General features: G+C 40.9%; 1 protein-coding gene across 1 annotated transcript; it reads left to right on the plus strand.

Moving 5' to 3' along the window:
- Positions 1-7,918: 7,918 nt before the first annotated feature.
- On the plus strand, positions 7,919-16,634 carry LOC124013635 (GTP-binding protein SAR1a). The gene is made up of 7 exons (XM_046327982.1): positions 7,919-8,076; positions 12,341-12,416; positions 13,222-13,341; positions 13,536-13,601; positions 13,694-13,797; positions 14,587-14,718; positions 15,086-16,634. The coding sequence occupies exons 2-7, from the start codon at positions 12,359-12,361 to the stop codon at positions 15,200-15,202; spliced, it is 597 nt and encodes a 198-aa protein (XP_046183938.1). The 5' UTR covers positions 7,919-8,076; positions 12,341-12,358; the 3' UTR covers positions 15,203-16,634.
- Positions 16,635-17,950: the final 1,316 nt, after the last annotated feature.

Raw genomic sequence — 17,950 nt, forward strand, 5'->3', positions numbered from 1 at the left:
TCCTACATAGTCTTGTGCTGCCAGCCCATGTATCACTGGCTTGGTCGAGGCTAACCTGTACATAGGCCTAACCTAAGGCAATAAAACTGGCACCTATAGGCTGCATGATGATACCTGATGCATATCATGACAATGTAGCCTATAGCTGCATTTACACAGGCAGCCCAACTGATTTTCATTTCACAAGTATTTTGACTCTGGAAAAAAAATGTGATATGATTGGTCAAAAGACCAATTAGCCATAGAGAAATTGAGTATATCGTATATGGTATGGGGACTATCGTGCATAAGAGGAAACTAGGCCCCTCTGAGGAGAGTAACATTATATCCCTACACTGGAGGTGACGAGTCCCATGACAGCTGATGCTGGTGACCCAGAGCTAGCTAATGTCAATAAACCCCAGTACCTACAGAGACTACACTGACTGGTGCATTTCAGACAAGAGTGAACCATTCTTCCAACAGCAAAAATCTGTCATTCAGATATTGTAAATATGAATATACTGTCATCAAATCAATTTGAATGAAAATAGTCAACTGGCCAAATTGGAGTGAATCCTATTCAAAATCAGTCATCAAGGAGTCATCCTTGATGCCTAACGTGATATTTCTTACACCACATTGTTACATAATGCGATAATCGGCATTCATGAATCACTGATGTCTTCTGACCACATAACAGCCACACACCATAAATACCACTAGTGGTGTAGGTGAGTCCTGAGTAAGTGACTAAACTGCCTATCCGAACCCAGGAAATGACGCTTACCCAGACTTGCACTGCCTCTACGCACATTCACAAGACTATATACGCACACACACTGACACTCTCTCACACACAGGTTTGCAAAGGGAAGGTGAATTACTAGAAACTTTACCTGATTTTTTAACCAGAATTTTATGTAATCTAAATCAGAATTATCCAATATTTACAGACATCTAATTATCTCAGGTTCTCTTGTGTGGGCTCATCACATAAAAATATTTGAAATAATTCAATAAGATCGTTTTCAATTTAGTGAATACTATTGGTGTTTAAAATGAGGGTTCAGCATGATTCTATATTGTGCAGACATATTTTACTATGTTAATGGGTCTTTGTTTTGGCGGCAAACTGCTGTCAGTTGTGAAATAAGTCAATAGCTAGAAGGGTTGCAGAGTGAATTGAAAATAATGCAATTGCTGAATAGATGTTTCTTTCATTAATTCGGCTATTTTCTCTATCTACTAGAAACTCATGAACAGAAACAGAAATAAAAAATGAACACTATAAATTAATATAAATTTTCAGCTATTCCAGTATAAATGACCAAAATGTACTGAAGAACAGGCGCACACACCCCCTGCTGCTACTCTGTTCTTAATCTTATTACTACATATCCTGATACCTAGTCACTTTACCCTGCCTTCATGTCCATATCTACCTCAAATACCTCTGCACATTGATCTGGTACTCTGCCACCAGCCTATACCGTTGACACCAGGCAGGTTGGGGCCATGGACTCATGCTATTTACACCATATGCTGACTGCCATCAGCATGACGCAACAGGACCCGGGATTAGTCGGACCAGGCAAAGTTCTTCCACTCTTCAGTTGTCCAGTGTTTGTGATCGAGTGCCCACTGGAGCCCTTCTTCTTGTGATCTATCCTGATGCCTAGTCACTTTACCCTGCCTTCATGTCCATATCTACCTCAAATACCTTATTACCCTGTTCATTTAATTCCTTGTTTTAAGACTTGTATTTTGTATTATATGTTTGTTTAACTGCATCATTGGTAAAGGTTTGTAATCAATAATTTCATGGTAATGTCTACACCTGTGGTATTCATCGCATGCGGCAATACAATCTGTTTTTGATTTGATATTGGTGATGGATTTGAATATCACCAGAGGATACTGGAACTCTCCATCGGTCCCTGGACAACTTTTCAAGAGTGTCTGCCAAGAAGATATGTGCAGCCAATTGGATCTGTGTGTGTGTGTCAGCAGGGGGCAATGTCCACCTCCAACATCAGCTTGCTAGAACACTTCTGGCGCTTCCCTGTGACATCATAGTGACCTGTTGTTACTGTTGTTAATCCTGATATGAAGTGTCACTACACAGTAAAACCACCAGTCAATGTCATAACGGCTAAATTTTTTTCAACCAAGTGTTTTTCATCGTAGGAAGTCAAACTGCTGTAGCATTTGTAACAGTGTGTTAATCACAGAACCCTTCTGCATTGAGTTACCTGGCTGGGTGGATCTGTGGAGGGAGGTAGGAGGCAAGGGAGGACCCGAGGGTTGCATGGCGTTGTGGTAGACAGGAGAAGGAGCAGCGCTGTACCCCGCCGAGGGGGCCTGGTGTGGTGCCAAGTTAGGCGAGGAGGTCACGTGATTATCCACAAACGCGAGGGGAGGAGTGGCCATAGGAGGCGGCGCCCCCATTGGTGGAGGAGCTCCCATCAGTGGAAGGGCCCCACACTGCCAGGCTGGGGGGTGCTGGTAGTAGCTGTTAGCAGACACAGGTAGAGCAGGGGTGGCCTGCACTGGGGGCATCCTGAGGCCTGGGCAAGGGCTGGTGGACTGAGGGGGTGTCATGGGGTGGGGAGGTCCCATAGGAGGCCTGTTTAACCTGGGCTGACCTGGGGAGGCCTGGTAAGAGCTGACTGGTGGGATGGGCTGGTAGGGCGCAGAGTTATAGAGTCCAGGGCCAGGCGGCATGGGGCCCTTGGCTTGCATTGGGTTGTATGGAGGCTGGTGGGCCATGTTGTAACCCGGTCCTGGTGGCTGCAACACTACTTGATTCTGTAAGGGACCTGGAAGACAGGATCATGACAGATTAGACTACAGGCCAGAATTTGACATAAAATACAGCAACACACTGACATCCCATGTGAATATCCCATGACTATAGTCTCCATTCCAAAGGCCTAAAGAGTAATAGCCGACTGCCTCATTTGCCTGCCAGTTAATAAAAAAGATGAGAAAATGTTTCATTACTAGATGTAGAACTGCCTGGCAGTATTGATTGACTAGTCCTACAACAGTTTGTGGCTCTGAAGAAGGATTTGGGCTAGATAACTTTGGGAGTAGCAAAAACAGGCTAAATGCAATAGGGCTGGGAATTGCCAGGGACCTCCCAATACAATATTTTCACGATACTTTAGGTGCCAATATGATATGTATTGCGATTCTCACAATTCTATATGTATTGTGATACGATACTGTGATTTCATTGCATTTCGATGTCCAAACAATATGCTCACCATATGTCTGATGCAGAGGGACAAGAGAGCCATGAGAAAACAAGTTTAGATCAGTCACAGAAATAAGTGCTGAAAACAAATTGGCTCCCCATTTCAAAAGATGGAGAATATGCTATAAAGGACTAATACTGGAGTTTGTGCAGGTACAGCAAGCTTGCCCAAAATCATATTGCGATATTGTAAAAACTATATAAGTTATAATTGATTTAAATATATTGTCAAAAATAATATCCCGATATGTTGATTACCCCCCCCCCAACCCCCCATCACTAAATAGCAGTGAGGGAAATTGGGATGAAAATACAGACAAAGTCTCCAAAATAAGGCAAACGATATGTGGACAGTGACACAGCAATCACATTTCTCAAGTCTAATCTCACCTTGGCGACACTCCTGTACTGACAGTGAGTGTAAATAGAGGACCTGAACAAATGATACCAGACACAAAAACAGAAATAGAGCTTTTCCAATCAAATACTCCTCCTAACCTTGAAGATTGTTAGGTAGAAACAGGGTTTACTATAATTAAATAGTCATGACTGACTGGCGGCAACAGCGTGCTACATGTAATGTAGCTCAAGACTTGGACAAGCCAGGATAAACAGGTGGGATTAGAAAACAACTCCTCAATGGTGAAGATTAACCCCCATAATCCCTGTCTTTCCGGGCAGCGCCAGTGAAATCGCCAACATTAAGCTGCCTGCTGGCCACAGTGATTGTGTTGAAGGCTTCCCTCCAATCACAGTGAACCTGGCCTGTGCCGAGTACACATGCTCAGCCAATTAGAGGCAAGTATAAGAGTCAAACATGGAGACAAAATCTTAGCACAACTGTACAGCAAACAGGTCACTGATAAAATATGCAATCGTTTCGATAAGTGCACTGCTTAGGCCTAGAGTAAATTAAGTAGGATGAATTCACCCTAGATTAAATCCACTTTGGTCAGAATGATCAGAGTTCAAAAACCTGTTGGAGTAGAGACTTTTTATTGCCTCGATTACAGAGATAAGGAAAATATGAAGCTTAATCATAAATCAACAATAGCCAAACCCAACAGCATAAAGAACATGTCCTGCTCTAATTGAAACACTCTCTGGTTATCTATAGACAAAGAATGAGTACTACTGGTTCTGTACAAATAACACAGTTTGACAGTTAGTGTTTAATTCAGTCCGGTTGGATGGTTAACGTTCCCTCCAGAGATTATTGATATGAAACAGTTTTCAAACTGTACACTCAGTCAAAAGTTTATATACACACTCATTCAAGGGTTCGTCTCTATTTTGACTTGTGTGTACTACATTATTTTTTACATTGTAGAATAGGGATGACATCAAATCTATGAAATAACACATATGGAATAATGTAGTAAGAAAAAAAAAAGTGTTAAACAAATCAATATATCTTATATTCTTCAAAGGAGCCACCCTTTGCCTTGACAGCTTTGCACACTCTTGGCATTCTCTCAAGCAGCTTCACCTGGAATGCTTTTCCAACCGTCTTGAAGGAGTTTCCACATATGCCGAACACTTGTTGGGTGCTTTTCCTTCACTCTGCAGTCCAACTCATCCTAAACCATCTCAAATTGGGTTGCGGTCAGATGACTGTGGGGGCAAGGTCATCTGATGCAGCACTCCATCACTCTCCTTCTTGGTAAAACAGCCCTTACACAGCCTGGAGGTACGTTGGGTCATTGCCCTGTTGAAAAATAAATGATAGTCCCACTAAGCACCAACCAGATGGGATGGTGTATCGCTGCAGAATGCTGTGGTAGCCATGTTGGTTAAGTGTGCATTGAATCCTAAATAAATCACGGACCGTGTCACCACCAAAGCACCTCCACCACGATGGGACCCTCACATGCAGAGATCATCCGCTCACCTACTCCACGCCTCTCAAAGACGCAGCGGTTGGAACCACAAATTTGCTCTCATCAGACCAGAGTACAGATTTGCACCAGTCTAATGTCCATTGCTCATGTTTCTTGGCCCAAGCAAGTCTCTTCTTATTATTAGTGTCTTTTAGTAGTGGTTTCTTTGCAGCAATTCCACCATGAAGGCCTGATTCATGCAGTCTCCTCTGAACAGTTGATGCTGAGAAGTGTCTTGTTACTTGAACTCTGTGAAGCATTTATTTTGGCTGCAATCTGAGGTGATGTTAACTAATGAACTTATCCTCTGTAGCAAAGGTAACTCTGGATCTTCCTTTCCTGTGGTGTTCCTCTTGAGAGCCAGTTTCATCATATCGTTTGATGGTTTTTGCGACTGCACTCGAAGAAACTTTAAAAGTTCTTGAAATGTTCCAGATTGACTGACCTTCATGTCTTAAAGTAATGATGGACTGTTGTTTCTCTTTGCTTATTTCAGCTGTTCTTGCCATAATATGGACTTGGTGTTTTACCAAATAGGGCTATCTTCTGTATACCAACCCTACCTTGTCACAACTGATTGGCTCAAACAACAATGAGGAAAGAAATTCCACAAATGAACTTAAGGCATACCTGCTAATTGAAATGCATTCCAGGTGACTACATCATGAAGCTGGTTGAGAGAATGCCAAGTGTGGGCAAAGCTGTCATCAAGGCAAAAAGTGGCTGCTGATTAATCTCAAATATAAAAAATATTTTTATTTGTTTAACACTTTTTGGTTACTACATGATTCCATGTGTTATTTCATAGTTTTGATGTCGTTATTATTCTACAATGTGGAAAGTAGTAAAAAATAAAGAGAACCCCTGGAATGAGTAAGTGTGTCCAAACTTTTGACTGGTACTGTATGTATGTATGTACTTTACATGTCATTCAGGGAGAGAAATGCCAGACAAAAAGTATATTTATACTACTGATTTATTTTTATTTTTAAGTAATGCAACTGAAACGGATCGTCCCAATGTGCCACATGTACACAGAGGTAGAGCACAAAAAAAGCGCTGTGGTACGTCATTCACTTCTGAGTAGATGTTGCAAAGCATAATACGATTATAACTATAATTTTATATTTTATGTGACACCAGCCAAGTGATTCGAAAAAGGCAACAAAGTCACGCGACCCTTACACAAAGAACTTCAACAAAGGAGAGGAAAGTTTAGCCCTAAACAAAGACTAAATCAACTAGAGGATGACAGTTTATCAGTCGACAGGGTATCAATCAAATTACAAGACTCAAATTATATAGCTAATATTTTTGGTCAATTACCCAAATATAAGATCCACGTACGAGTCAACTAGTTATAGCTAACTACAGTAGAAAATTGGCTAGCTAAACTGACAACTTGTAGCATCATCATGATCCAAAGTATCAGTCTCTCCCCTGAACTTGATATTCAATTGGAGTTGACTAACGTCATTCAAGGTAGCACTAGTCGCTAGCTAACGTTAATTATCAGTTAGACTAGAGACTGACACAAATTGCAGCTATAACTAAGTGTAGATAGCTAGATACGCGAGTTCATTTGTCAACAACTCTAGCTAAAACAGATGATCATAGCTAGCTAAAAGTTAGGTATCAATCAAAGCGATCAGTTATATCCTAATTGCTAACTTAACTAACATGAACAATGTTAATTTCAAACTGTGGTCTTGATAAGAGTAAATTAGCCCACCACTAACATTAGCCATTTTTTTAGGTTAGCATTATTATCAAGGCAGCAAGCTAATGTAGTTAGCTAGCCAGCTTGCTAACCGGCCAAAACAGATTAGGATAAAGTAAAAGCCTATCTTGTTAACGCGCTAGTTACTAAACCGTTGTGATTAGGTAATGTTAGCTAGCTAATATTAGTGCGAAATTGCTCACCATTTGCGTATGGCTGTCCTCCTGGTCCATTCTGAAAGTTGAACCCCGTACTGGACATCTTGAAATAGACACCGACCGTAATCAAATTTAAAAGCTTCGTCGGCGAATAGTTAGCTGCGTCTTACTTAGCTAACCAGCTAAGATAGCTGTTTCGCTAGCAATGGGATATGTTTGTTTAACGGAGCGTCTTTCAGGTTGAAAAAAAAAATGGAGAAAAAAAAGTGAATTAGTCGACTCGTTAGCTATCACAGACCATGGTTAGGACCGTTCCCCGTCCAACTACGGGTGTAGGCCTTGTCAATAAAATCGTGTGAGACTGTCCTTTCCGTAATATCTGTGTTCCTTCACTCTTCTTGGGATTCCCCACCCAGCACGAACAACGTAAAACCTCTTCAAGCATGCGCAGTTGGTACACGTGGCACTTCCTGTGCATAGTTGATTTCTACAGTACTGGAAACACTCGCAATGTTGTACTGTCTTCGCTTCCTCTGTTTGAGTAAAAATATGTAGGATTGGTTAAATACATGGTGACAGACTGTGTATTACAAATACAATTAGTTTATATAAAACCAGACTAATGGTTAACTTTTTAATTAATTAATTTCTCCAGGGTTTCTCCTGGAGTTGAAGACTCTGGACTGGTAGGAGAAACATGTTCAGAAACATGTTCAGTAGAAACATGTTCAGATCAGAAATATAGACATAACAAACTGCCTTGTTATCAAATAACATTGCAGGATGAATATTATTATTTAAATCAAATGTGTTCTGTGTTAACACGTTTAGATGACATAAGTGCTAGAATATGGTTCACATTTATGTTCCCCTACCGGAAAGATGATTCTGAAACATAAACAGGAAGCGGCTGGAGAGTTACTGGACACAGATTGCATTGCTGTGTCGTGGCTCTGTAACATAACGCGAAGGTGGAGAAGAAGAAGTGAATTGCGTGCTCTCATTTGACCGTAAAGCAAATTTTCATGATTTTAAGAGCAAACATATTTCCTCAATTGATCTACACTTAGATAACGGGTAAGTGTAAGCATAAATGATTTCAAATATGGGGTTTGCGAAAGTGTATTTGAACGTTCGGTATTAAGGCTAGCGCGGATAGCTAGCTAACGGTATATGCTAACGTGAGTTAGTCGGTCAGAAACCCTCAATCAAATTGCCGACGGTAGCTAATGAACAATTTCAAGTTACTTTGACATGTAATGTGGTAACCTTAAAGTAGGTCCATTTGCATTTTTATATTGCTATGTTCTCTAGCTGTAACAAACAGCTTTACTGTCAATACACCTAGCGCTTCCTTATGTTTGCAATTAACTCGATGCTACTATAACTTGGTTATCTATGAAACTGACACGTATCTATGAATTCAGATGCACTAACCTAGCTAATAGCAACTTACCTGTGTAACTATGTCAACGCTACTGTAGCTAGATTTTAATGTTAGTTAGCAAGCTACAACAATTGTGAACAACAAAACATATTCTCGCTGGCAGCTAAAGGTACAATTTGTGACTCACAGCTCGATATCCTTTAGCTAGCTTGGCTATCAAACGTTCGTTAGCAAGCTGGATATAGTCGTCATAACTATTATTAATCATAACGGTTTTGCATCGTAAACTAAAATGCAATGTTACGGACAGGCACCATTTCGAGCTCAAATTGTTTTTATTTGTAGTAAAAAAAATCAAAATCGATAGGTGTCGGAGACATAATCCACATTGTTTGTGTGTGAGTTGGTGAATTCTTACATTAGTTGGACACTTCAGCTCGCTGATATAAATAGCTAAATCAGTCAAATAAAAGTTTATTACCAGGTTTTCCGCTATGTGTCTGTCCTTTGTCTTCCAATTCCTGCCAATGTTAAACGTTTCAGATGAGTTTGATACGGACTACACTGAATTTAATCCCAGTAACATTACTTTTCCCCCATTTATAGCAGCTATTTTTTTTAGCTATCTGCTCTCACCTCAAATTCTACTAGGTCTAGAAAACGGTGACTTGATTGATCAGTGTATGTATATTATAGCGAGCTGTCAGAACCTGTAGTTTGCTTCCGTTTTAATTCAAATCCTTCAATTTGAGAGGCTCGAGCAACAAGGTGAGAACACGAGCCAGCTGGTCTGGCGTTTAGATCTGTCTGGGAGTCTGGGTTGTAATCATTAGTCCAAACTGTAGGAAACGGTTGCATGAAATATTGTTGGGCTTATATTGATCAATGACATAAAGGACTGTGATGTTAAGAGGAATTAAAATAATTAAGTAGAACAGACTCTATTGATGTAAAAAAAATCCTATCAAAATCTGCCAGTTTAAGCTAGAGATCCACCACTTCTGCCTTTGGTGGCTTTCCGCATTTGCAGTGTTAGGTGGCCGAGATACAGCTGTCAGACCATGAAACATCCCGACAATCTGTCTTCTCATGAAAACGTCTGTAGCGTCCGAACGGTTTGGCCCCATGGGACTCGGCTGAAGTTGGTACCGCCGAGGTGCCAACCTGTTTGTAGCATCTGAACCGTTTGGGGAGGTTCTCTCCGTTTGGTTCTGTGAGTGTCAAAGGAATCGTCTGAAGGTAACTGGTACTAGGTAAAAAAGTGTATGGGGGTGTAGTTGGTGAATGGGAGGTAGTTGGTGAATGGGAGGTAGTTGGTGAATGGGAGGTAGTTGGTGAATGGGAGGTAGTTGGTGAATGGGAGGTAGTTGGTGAATTAGTTGAACACTATTCTGCTGGCTAATATAAATAACTAAATCAGTCAAATAAATGTTTATTACTGGATTTTCGTAACAAAAATGTGTTTTTCCTTTGCACCCCAGTATCTCTACTTGCACATTCATCTTCTGCACATCTATCACTCCAGTGTTTAATTGCTAAATTGTAATGACTTTGCCACTACGGCCTATTTATTGCCTTTCCTTCCTAATCTTACCTCATTTTCACACACTGTATATAGATTTTGTTCCTTATTGTGTTATTTACTATATGTTTGTTTATTCTATGTTGTTGTTTGTGTCGCACTGCTTTGCTTTATCATGGCCAGGTCGCAGTTGTAAATGAGAACTTGTTCTCAACTAGCCTATCTGGTTAAATAAAAATAAAATAAATATAAGTAGTTTTGTGCCTACCCCCAAAAATGGGTTAAATATCTATCATATATATTTATTTACTTCATGAGCCATCTTATATCTCCTAGATATAGGACAGACACTTGAAAACTCTATTCCTTACGATAAAACATTTTCGGCTGTCTATTTATGAATGTGTTATACAATGCATTTCTATGGGCTATAGTAGTAAAGTCCAAAATCAATATTCTATATATTTTGTTATGGGGGATACCAAAAGGGGTCCTAAAATTCTAAGTCAAATATCAAATAGCCAAGTGATCCATATGTCAGCATAGACCCCAAGCTGATGAGTGCTGTGCAGCAGGTTAAAACAACATTTTGAAATAGATATTGGGCTCACCTATCGCATGTGTAGTGATGTCCAAGTGGGATAAAACAGTGTTTGTTCATTGTTTGCAGCTTCTTTGTTTTAATATCGCAAACATACATGGCTGTTTCACCATTAAAGGTACACTCCAGCTATTAAAAAAAAAACTTCCTGTTGAAAAACAATATCACATGTATAAATAGGTTGGAGTGTGCCATTCAAGGAGTTGGCTTGATGGTGTCCTTTGTCATCGGCCTCACCCCTTGCTTGAGGAGAAATAGTAGGACTTAAGGATTCCAGTTTTTTAAAACACAATAGAATACTAAATATATTGTATCTCTGTGCAGGGTGACTATAGTAGTCATTTAAAATCAGAATGGTATGGTCGCCAGCTTAAAGCAATCAAGGTAACTGTTCAGAGTAGGGCTATCTTGCTTTGATGGCTAGATGATACATCTCCACTAGCCTATATCTGCTGGCTACACTGTTAGACCAGCATCTTCTGCTGGATCACGTCACACACAGGGAGCCAGCCAGGAGGAGAGCTCCTGCTGACGTGTAGCCTACTTCAGCTGTATTTCAAATCAAATGTATTTATATAGCCCTTCTTACATCAGCTGATATCTCAAAGTGCTGTACAGAAACCCAGCCTAAAACCCCAAACAGCAACAATGCAGGTGTAGAAGCTATTTGCATGGTCTTGACCTTTAACTCCCTTATACTTTAGCCCTGGAGCTGTTTGCATGTTGTGTAACTAGAGCCACAGGTTGGTCAGCCTGCCTGGCACATTGTGGTGCCACACTAGCTAGGGAAAGAGTTGAGTCTGAGTGCTGAGACAAAAGTCTTGGTGTCGTGGAATTACGGTGGAAAATAGCCTCCTCAGCCAGCCACGTTTCTTTCTTTTTTTTCTCCCCCAGATAAAATATATTTTCTCCTGCTCAGTGCTTACTGAAGGAAGCGTTTATGTGTAGATGTTAGAGCACGTTTTATTTGTTGCAGGGAAAATAGGAAAGGGAATAAAATATTCAAGGGTAACTGACCTTTTGAGTGTGAATTGCAGTTTATTTTACAGGACAAACTTATTTTAGAGGACTTTTAGATGGTCATTGGTTTGTTTAGTCAAACAGTTTTTACGGATGCGCTATGCAGAAATCTTTGTTCTTTTGTCATGGAAAGTACAATAAGATAATGTTTGGCAAACAAAATCTGGTGGGGGTTGGGATTATCCCAACTAAGACCCATGGTCCACTTCAGCATGCTCTGAGTCAGTGTTGTTAAGGCTATGTTCAGGAACACACGTCTTGGCTGTTAGGAAAGAGACCGTGTGTAGATTGGTCTGAACTGCATGTACTTCTGTCCAATTAATCCGACTGGAACAAGATGATACTTCCTGAGGGGAGCCAATTATTGTCATGGTTCTTATCACGTGTGGCTAAATCCTTCAGATAGGAGGGCCTCTCTCCTTGCAACTGTGCAACATGTACCATGTTCTTCAGGCTGAACTCTGATAGCAGGGATTGTAATGTCTTCTAGGTCATAAACTCTTGGTTAATTGTTAGTTTATCTTTGGAAAGTCAAATATACTATCCTAATCGTGTCTTGTTACTTTGCCTGTGTCACTGATACTTCTGCTGGTTGAAGTAGCCAACTCTTAGACTTGTAATATGGATTGATCATTATCAACAGTTTTGGAATCCGGGGATAAATTAATATTTAAAATCCACTGTTGGATTTTTTAAATAGATTTTTTAAAATTGTACCTTTTAATTTAACTTGGCAAGTAATCAGTCAATCGTTTTGTCATGTGCTGTACTTGCATGCCTGTTCATCACTTCTGTTCTTGCTTTCTTACAGGATTCACCAGCTCCGGATATGTCCTTCATATTTGATTGGATTTATAGTGGTTTCAGTAGCGTATTGCAGTTTCTAGGTAAGTACCATGTAAACATCACCTATTCCACTTTCAATACTGTCCTCTGAATGGCTTGAATAGGAAGCTGGATCTCAAGCTACTCTGTACTGATAGCTTTTATTTTTCGTATTTCCTAATTACCACTTGTTGTAAAGACTGACAACAAGTGTGGTGCTGTCTGTCGTTCTTAGAAATCCATATTTCCCTCTTGTGGTTGAACATGGTAGCTGGTGATTTGAGTAGTCTGGGACTAGGCCTATGTGTTGTTTTACAACATGTGCCCACTGCCTAGCTACAGTGAAACACAAACAAGCTCACTTCAGGCTGCTGCTACCACTCCCTTTAGCCTCCCTCTAGAGCCCTCTCTAGTTTCTGTGACACTTGCTAGCTCTTATCTCAGAGAGGTGTGGTGGCACTCCTGCTTACCTTGTTAAACAGGTACTGCTGAGGTTCTCTTGGTGTTGCGTAATGATGATGACGAGTCCTAAGAGCTGACTCAGAAAAGACAGGCATTCATCCAGGGCTCTAGGTATAATGTTTGTGTGTGGTAGTGCAGGTCAGTAGTGTATTTTGAATCTCAGATAAAAAGTCTGGTTCACTATATTTTATGTATACCTGTTTTAACTTGATACTTTCAACTTTGACTTCTTTTGTTGGTGAGAATATTTATTTCTTAGACTTTCCAAAGATTTGGTTTAATTGTGAATACATTGTTAGGCAAATGACAGACAACAGGTCTCAAAAGGACAAGGTGATAAAGTCACAGCTTCTTTGTTTTCAATGTACAAAAAATGTTCAGAAACACATTTAAATGACATTTTAGGACTGTACAAGAAATCGGGCAAGTTAGTATTTCTTGGACTGGACAATGCTGGCAAGACGACGCTACTGCACATGCTCAAAGATGACAGATTGGGACAGCATGTGCCAACTTTACATCCAAGTGAGTAGATATTTTATAGTCACGTTTTTATAATTTTTCAATCCAGCTTCTTGACAGACCTAATGGTTTGACAATCAAGTGAAGTATGGATCATCCTTCCTGTTCATAAAAGGCAGCGCTATTTGATGGTTACTCAATTGACTGAGCTTGTGTAGTAGTTTCCCAATGTAAACATGACCCATTTTACCCACCAGCCTCAGAAGAACTGACGATCGCTGGCATGACCTTCACCACCTTTGACCTTGGAGGCCATGCACAAGGTATGTGTGTGTGAGAGAGAATTGATTTGTTAATTTGTGTATCCCAGCAAAACTGCACTAATCTCTTTTATTTTGTGCGTATGTTCACAAAGCTCGCAGAGTGTGGAAAAACTACCTCCCCGCCATCAACGGCATCGTCTTCCTTGTGGATTGCATCGACTTCCCTAGATTGCCAGAGTCCAAAACAGAACTTGATGTGAGTGTCATTGATTTACAACCACATTGGAAAAACCTCATAAGATGGATGGGACTGAAAACTATCACATTTCAACTTAAACCATGCCAAAGATGTTCTATCAAAAGATGGCCTTTTCATAAGCAGTTAATGTTTCATACTGATTTCTTTATATGCTTGATGAAATAATGGTATCTTTTACCATTCATAAAGTGTCATGAACCTTCATGATATCTGCTAGAAGTTAAGCAGTTGAGGGGCCTCCCGAGTGGCGCAGCATTGCAGTTCTTGATGCGTCACTACTTTGATCTCAGGCTGTGTTACAGCCGGCCGTGACCTGGAGACCAATGATGCAGCGCACAATTGGCCCAGCGTCGTCCATGTGAGGGGAGGGTTTGGCCAGCCGGATTTCCTTGTCCCATCGCACTCTAACGAGTTGCAAGCTGACTTCAGTCACCTGTTGTACAGTGTTTCATCCAACACATTGGTGCGGCTGGCTTCCGGGTTAAGCGAGCAGTGTGTCAAGAAGGAGTACGGCTTGGCAGGGTTGTGTTTCGGAGGACGCACGGCTCTCGACCTTCGCCTCTACCGAGTCTGACCAGGAGTTGCAGCGATGGAACGACTGCAACTACCAATTTGGATATCACAAAATAGGGGAGAATAAAGGGGTAAAAATAAAATAGATACAATTTTCAGTTGCAATGAAGGCATGCCTTGCCATTTCACAGATAGATAATGTCGAAGATCATGACATGTTTAGTGGACTATTGTGATAACTAACCAGACATTTCCGTCCTGTGGTCCATGCAGGCTCTAATGACAGATGAGACCATTGGAAACGTGCCTATCCTGGTCCTCGGCAACAAGATTGACAAAACAGAAGCCGTCAGTGAGGAGACACTACGTGAGATGTTTGGATTATATGGTCAGACAACAGGCAAGGTAAGGAGATCCCTGCACGAACACACATCTCCTGATACTACTGTGCCACCCACTTCTCCTCCCAGTAGAACTACTGTACAACAAATAACAGTGCACCTGTTTTCAGAATTATACAAACCCTCATCCATTCAAGGGTCTATATGTGCTCATAGGGACAAGACATGGCTATAACTAGGGCCTACAGTTTCACCCTGTCGGCTCCTAGCCCCACCATTAACCAAAGCAATATCCTGTTGAAAGGCCACCTCTATGATGTAGTTAAGGTTTTTAGAACAGAAGAACAAAAACAAACGGAGCCCCACAGCTGCTTAGAATAACCATACATTTTAATGATGTGGTTCCCTGACAATGTTTGTCTGGTCTCCAGGGCAACATTCCCATGAAGGAGCTGAACACGAGACCACTGGAGGTGTTCATGTGCAGCGTGCTGAAGAGGCAGGGTTACGGCGAGGGCTTCCGCTGGCTCTCCCAGTACATTGACTAGAGCCCCGGCACCAGGAGGTGCTACAGGGAGACACCCCACTTCTACCGCCACCATACTCAGTCCCATGTTTGGTTTATAAAGTCTGCCTCCGCCACCAGAAAAAAACAGTACAACTTGAACCCAATACTTTTATTGGTCTCCAGAACACTTTTTTGGGGTTACACTGTCTCTTTTTTTCCAAGAGAATTAACATAGCATTGGTTCTGCAGAAGTGTTTTAAATAATTCTAACGGATTAATCTTTTCTATTTTGTTTCCATCTATTCGCCTCCCCATGACATCTGTTGGTGTGACAAATGCAGTATATAATTGTAAATCTGTAAATGAATCTAATCTGCCACCTTCCAACACATTTTGAGCAGTGAGACAGCTGATTAGTTGTACACATCGCAATACTTTTTTAACAGGAAAGGCAACATACAGACATGACTCGTGTTTAATCATGTTTCATTAATGTCTTTTCTTCATCCTATATTTTTTACATAGTAAGAAGTGTGGCCAAGTAGACAACAGCACTCACCTTAAAGAAAACCCTTCCGTCTCTCTGGCTGTGTCATTTTCTTCTAATAAACTGAGCCCTGCATTGATCTACATTAATGTATTGGAAATAGTTACATTTCTTAAGAGTTTGTCACTTGTATTGGCATTTAAGGTAATCCCATTTCCAAACGGCAATGTGTTGTCTGTGGACATGGACTAGTCCCATGCTCCAAGACTGGAGTGTAGGTAGGCCAATGGGTTGTAGGCAGCATGGAACTCTGGGGGTCGACATGCTGTGGTAAGATTGAAAGGACCATATACGACAATGGGAGGGGACATTTTAATTTGGAAGAATGAAAAGGAATAATATTGGCTATATAACCATCTCTCTGGGGTTTGAGGTTCAAATTGTTAGCTAGCAGACAAGATCAGAAAGATATTTAACTGTGAATGAAATGATTGAAAATAGCTTGATGATAATATGCAGTAAAAAGTGGTTGGAGCTATGTAACATCTCAGTAGTTGGCAATGTTAGAAAGTCAGATGAGTTCCCTCAAGCAGAGCTGGGCCCAGGTTCACCTTAGAAACCGACCCTGAACAGGATGAATATAGTGTCCCAAGTTAGAGATGAGGAATAGTCCACGAGTGAAAACTTAGCAGAAAGGGACCATATGGGATTTTTTAAATAAGTGGTTTCCTTGATCAATGTGCATTATAAAACTATTATGCATGCCTTGTTCTTTGTTTTTTATCGACCATATACAGAAGTACAACGAGGGAGCAGATGCCAAATTACAGTGTAAGGAATTGAGTGCTTATCTCAAAACCTGTCGTTTTTTTCCTGTTCTGCCCTTCGGTGTTTTCATTTCCTCATATTCCATGAACTGTTCCGATAAGGGAGACTTACTGTTTGCATCATAAATTGTAATAAACATTTGCAATGAATAACCGAATTAACAGTGGTCTGTAACCAACCGTTATTTTGGTGTGGCTCAGTCGGTTGACTTTGCAAGAAATTACACAACTGTTTTCTGCTCTGATGGACTCTTATCAAGGTATACCAATAGACCAGGAACATGTTTTACTTTCTACTGACAATAGATCTGTCCCAAATGGCACCCTATTCCCTATAGTTTGCTGAATTTGTTCTTAACTGACTTGCCTCATTAAATTAAGGTAAAATATGAAAAAAATATAGTGCAATAGTTTTGAACAGAGTCCTGTGGGACCTGGTCAAAAGTGGTGTACTGAATAGGGTGCCATTTGGGGGGGGAGGCACAAGGTGGTTTAGATCATTTGGTTGTTTACCCTGGGGATACTGACGAGTATAGGGCAATATGATTTGACCTGTATTTGTGGAGGGGTGTGGACACAACAGTTAGCAGTACATGGTCATGCCGATGCGTTGCAACATTAGTCCACTAGAGGGCATAGCTGATAAGGCAGAAAGCTGATAAATGTTTTACTAACGGTAGCCTTTAAATGACATTTCAGATAGGTAGTCAGTAAACAATATATTTGATCGGTAAACATTGCTTCTTTAGTGATGCAATTTTCAAATGATCAAATACGGTATCAAACAGTGTAAGTACAAATGTAAGTGTTTTTACACATGATTTCTTTAGACTTGCCTGATTCAGCTTCTCTCTCGCTATGCTACTGTCTCTTGTGAATACTCCCATCAGTCTCTTTAAACATATACAGTTGACAGTGATTTCCATTTTCTTTCAAATAAAAATGAATCAATTATGTGTCCTCATCTAGCTTACAACAGTCCCCTTTAACAATGTCAACCATGCACACTCCCACTGCTGTGATGGGAGAAAACAGCCAGGAATTACCGCCAGGAACATGTGGCCACACTTCCCACAGTGCCTCTGGCTGTTCTGGTCACCTCGGTCCTGCCACCTCCACACAGGGTTGCCCAGTCGGGAGTCCAGGGGGATGTTTCTGGGGCTGGGAGATGGCCAACATCTGGCTCTCCTTCAGGGGCACCCTGGTGGTCTTTCCTCCATATTGAAAATATGTCATTATTCATTATACAAAGACCAAAAGTATTCCTACCTACTCCTGTGAGTCTGCCATGATGTCTGTCCTGCTGCAGAGAGTAGTGTGACTGTTGTGGCGCGTATAGTGACAGCACAGGACATACAGTACGACACAGAGGTGACTTCCCATTGATTATGATGATGATGATATTCCCTTTGTCCAATTCCTGATTAAATCAGCATGAAGAGAGCACCATCCTTCCTTCTCAACAACTCGCCCA

This window comes from Oncorhynchus gorbuscha, linkage group LG02 (assembly GCF_021184085.1).
Source record: "Oncorhynchus gorbuscha isolate QuinsamMale2020 ecotype Even-year linkage group LG02, OgorEven_v1.0, whole genome shotgun sequence".
In the NCBI taxonomy this organism is placed as follows: domain Eukaryota; kingdom Metazoa; phylum Chordata; class Actinopteri; order Salmoniformes; family Salmonidae; genus Oncorhynchus; species Oncorhynchus gorbuscha.

Bases quoted from the DNA above. Each gene is read 5' to 3' on its own strand.
- LOC124013635 (XM_046327982.1), top strand. From the start codon at position 12,359: ATGTCCTTCATATTTGATTGGATTTATAGTGGTTTCAGTAGCGTATTG. The intron at 13,342-13,535 runs GTGAGTAGATAT...TTTACCCACCAG, and splicing joins TGTGCCAACTTTACATCCAA to CCTCAGAAGAACTGACGATC. The intron at 13,602-13,693 runs GTATGTGTGTGT...ATGTTCACAAAG, and splicing joins CCTTGGAGGCCATGCACAAG to CTCGCAGAGTGTGGAAAAAC.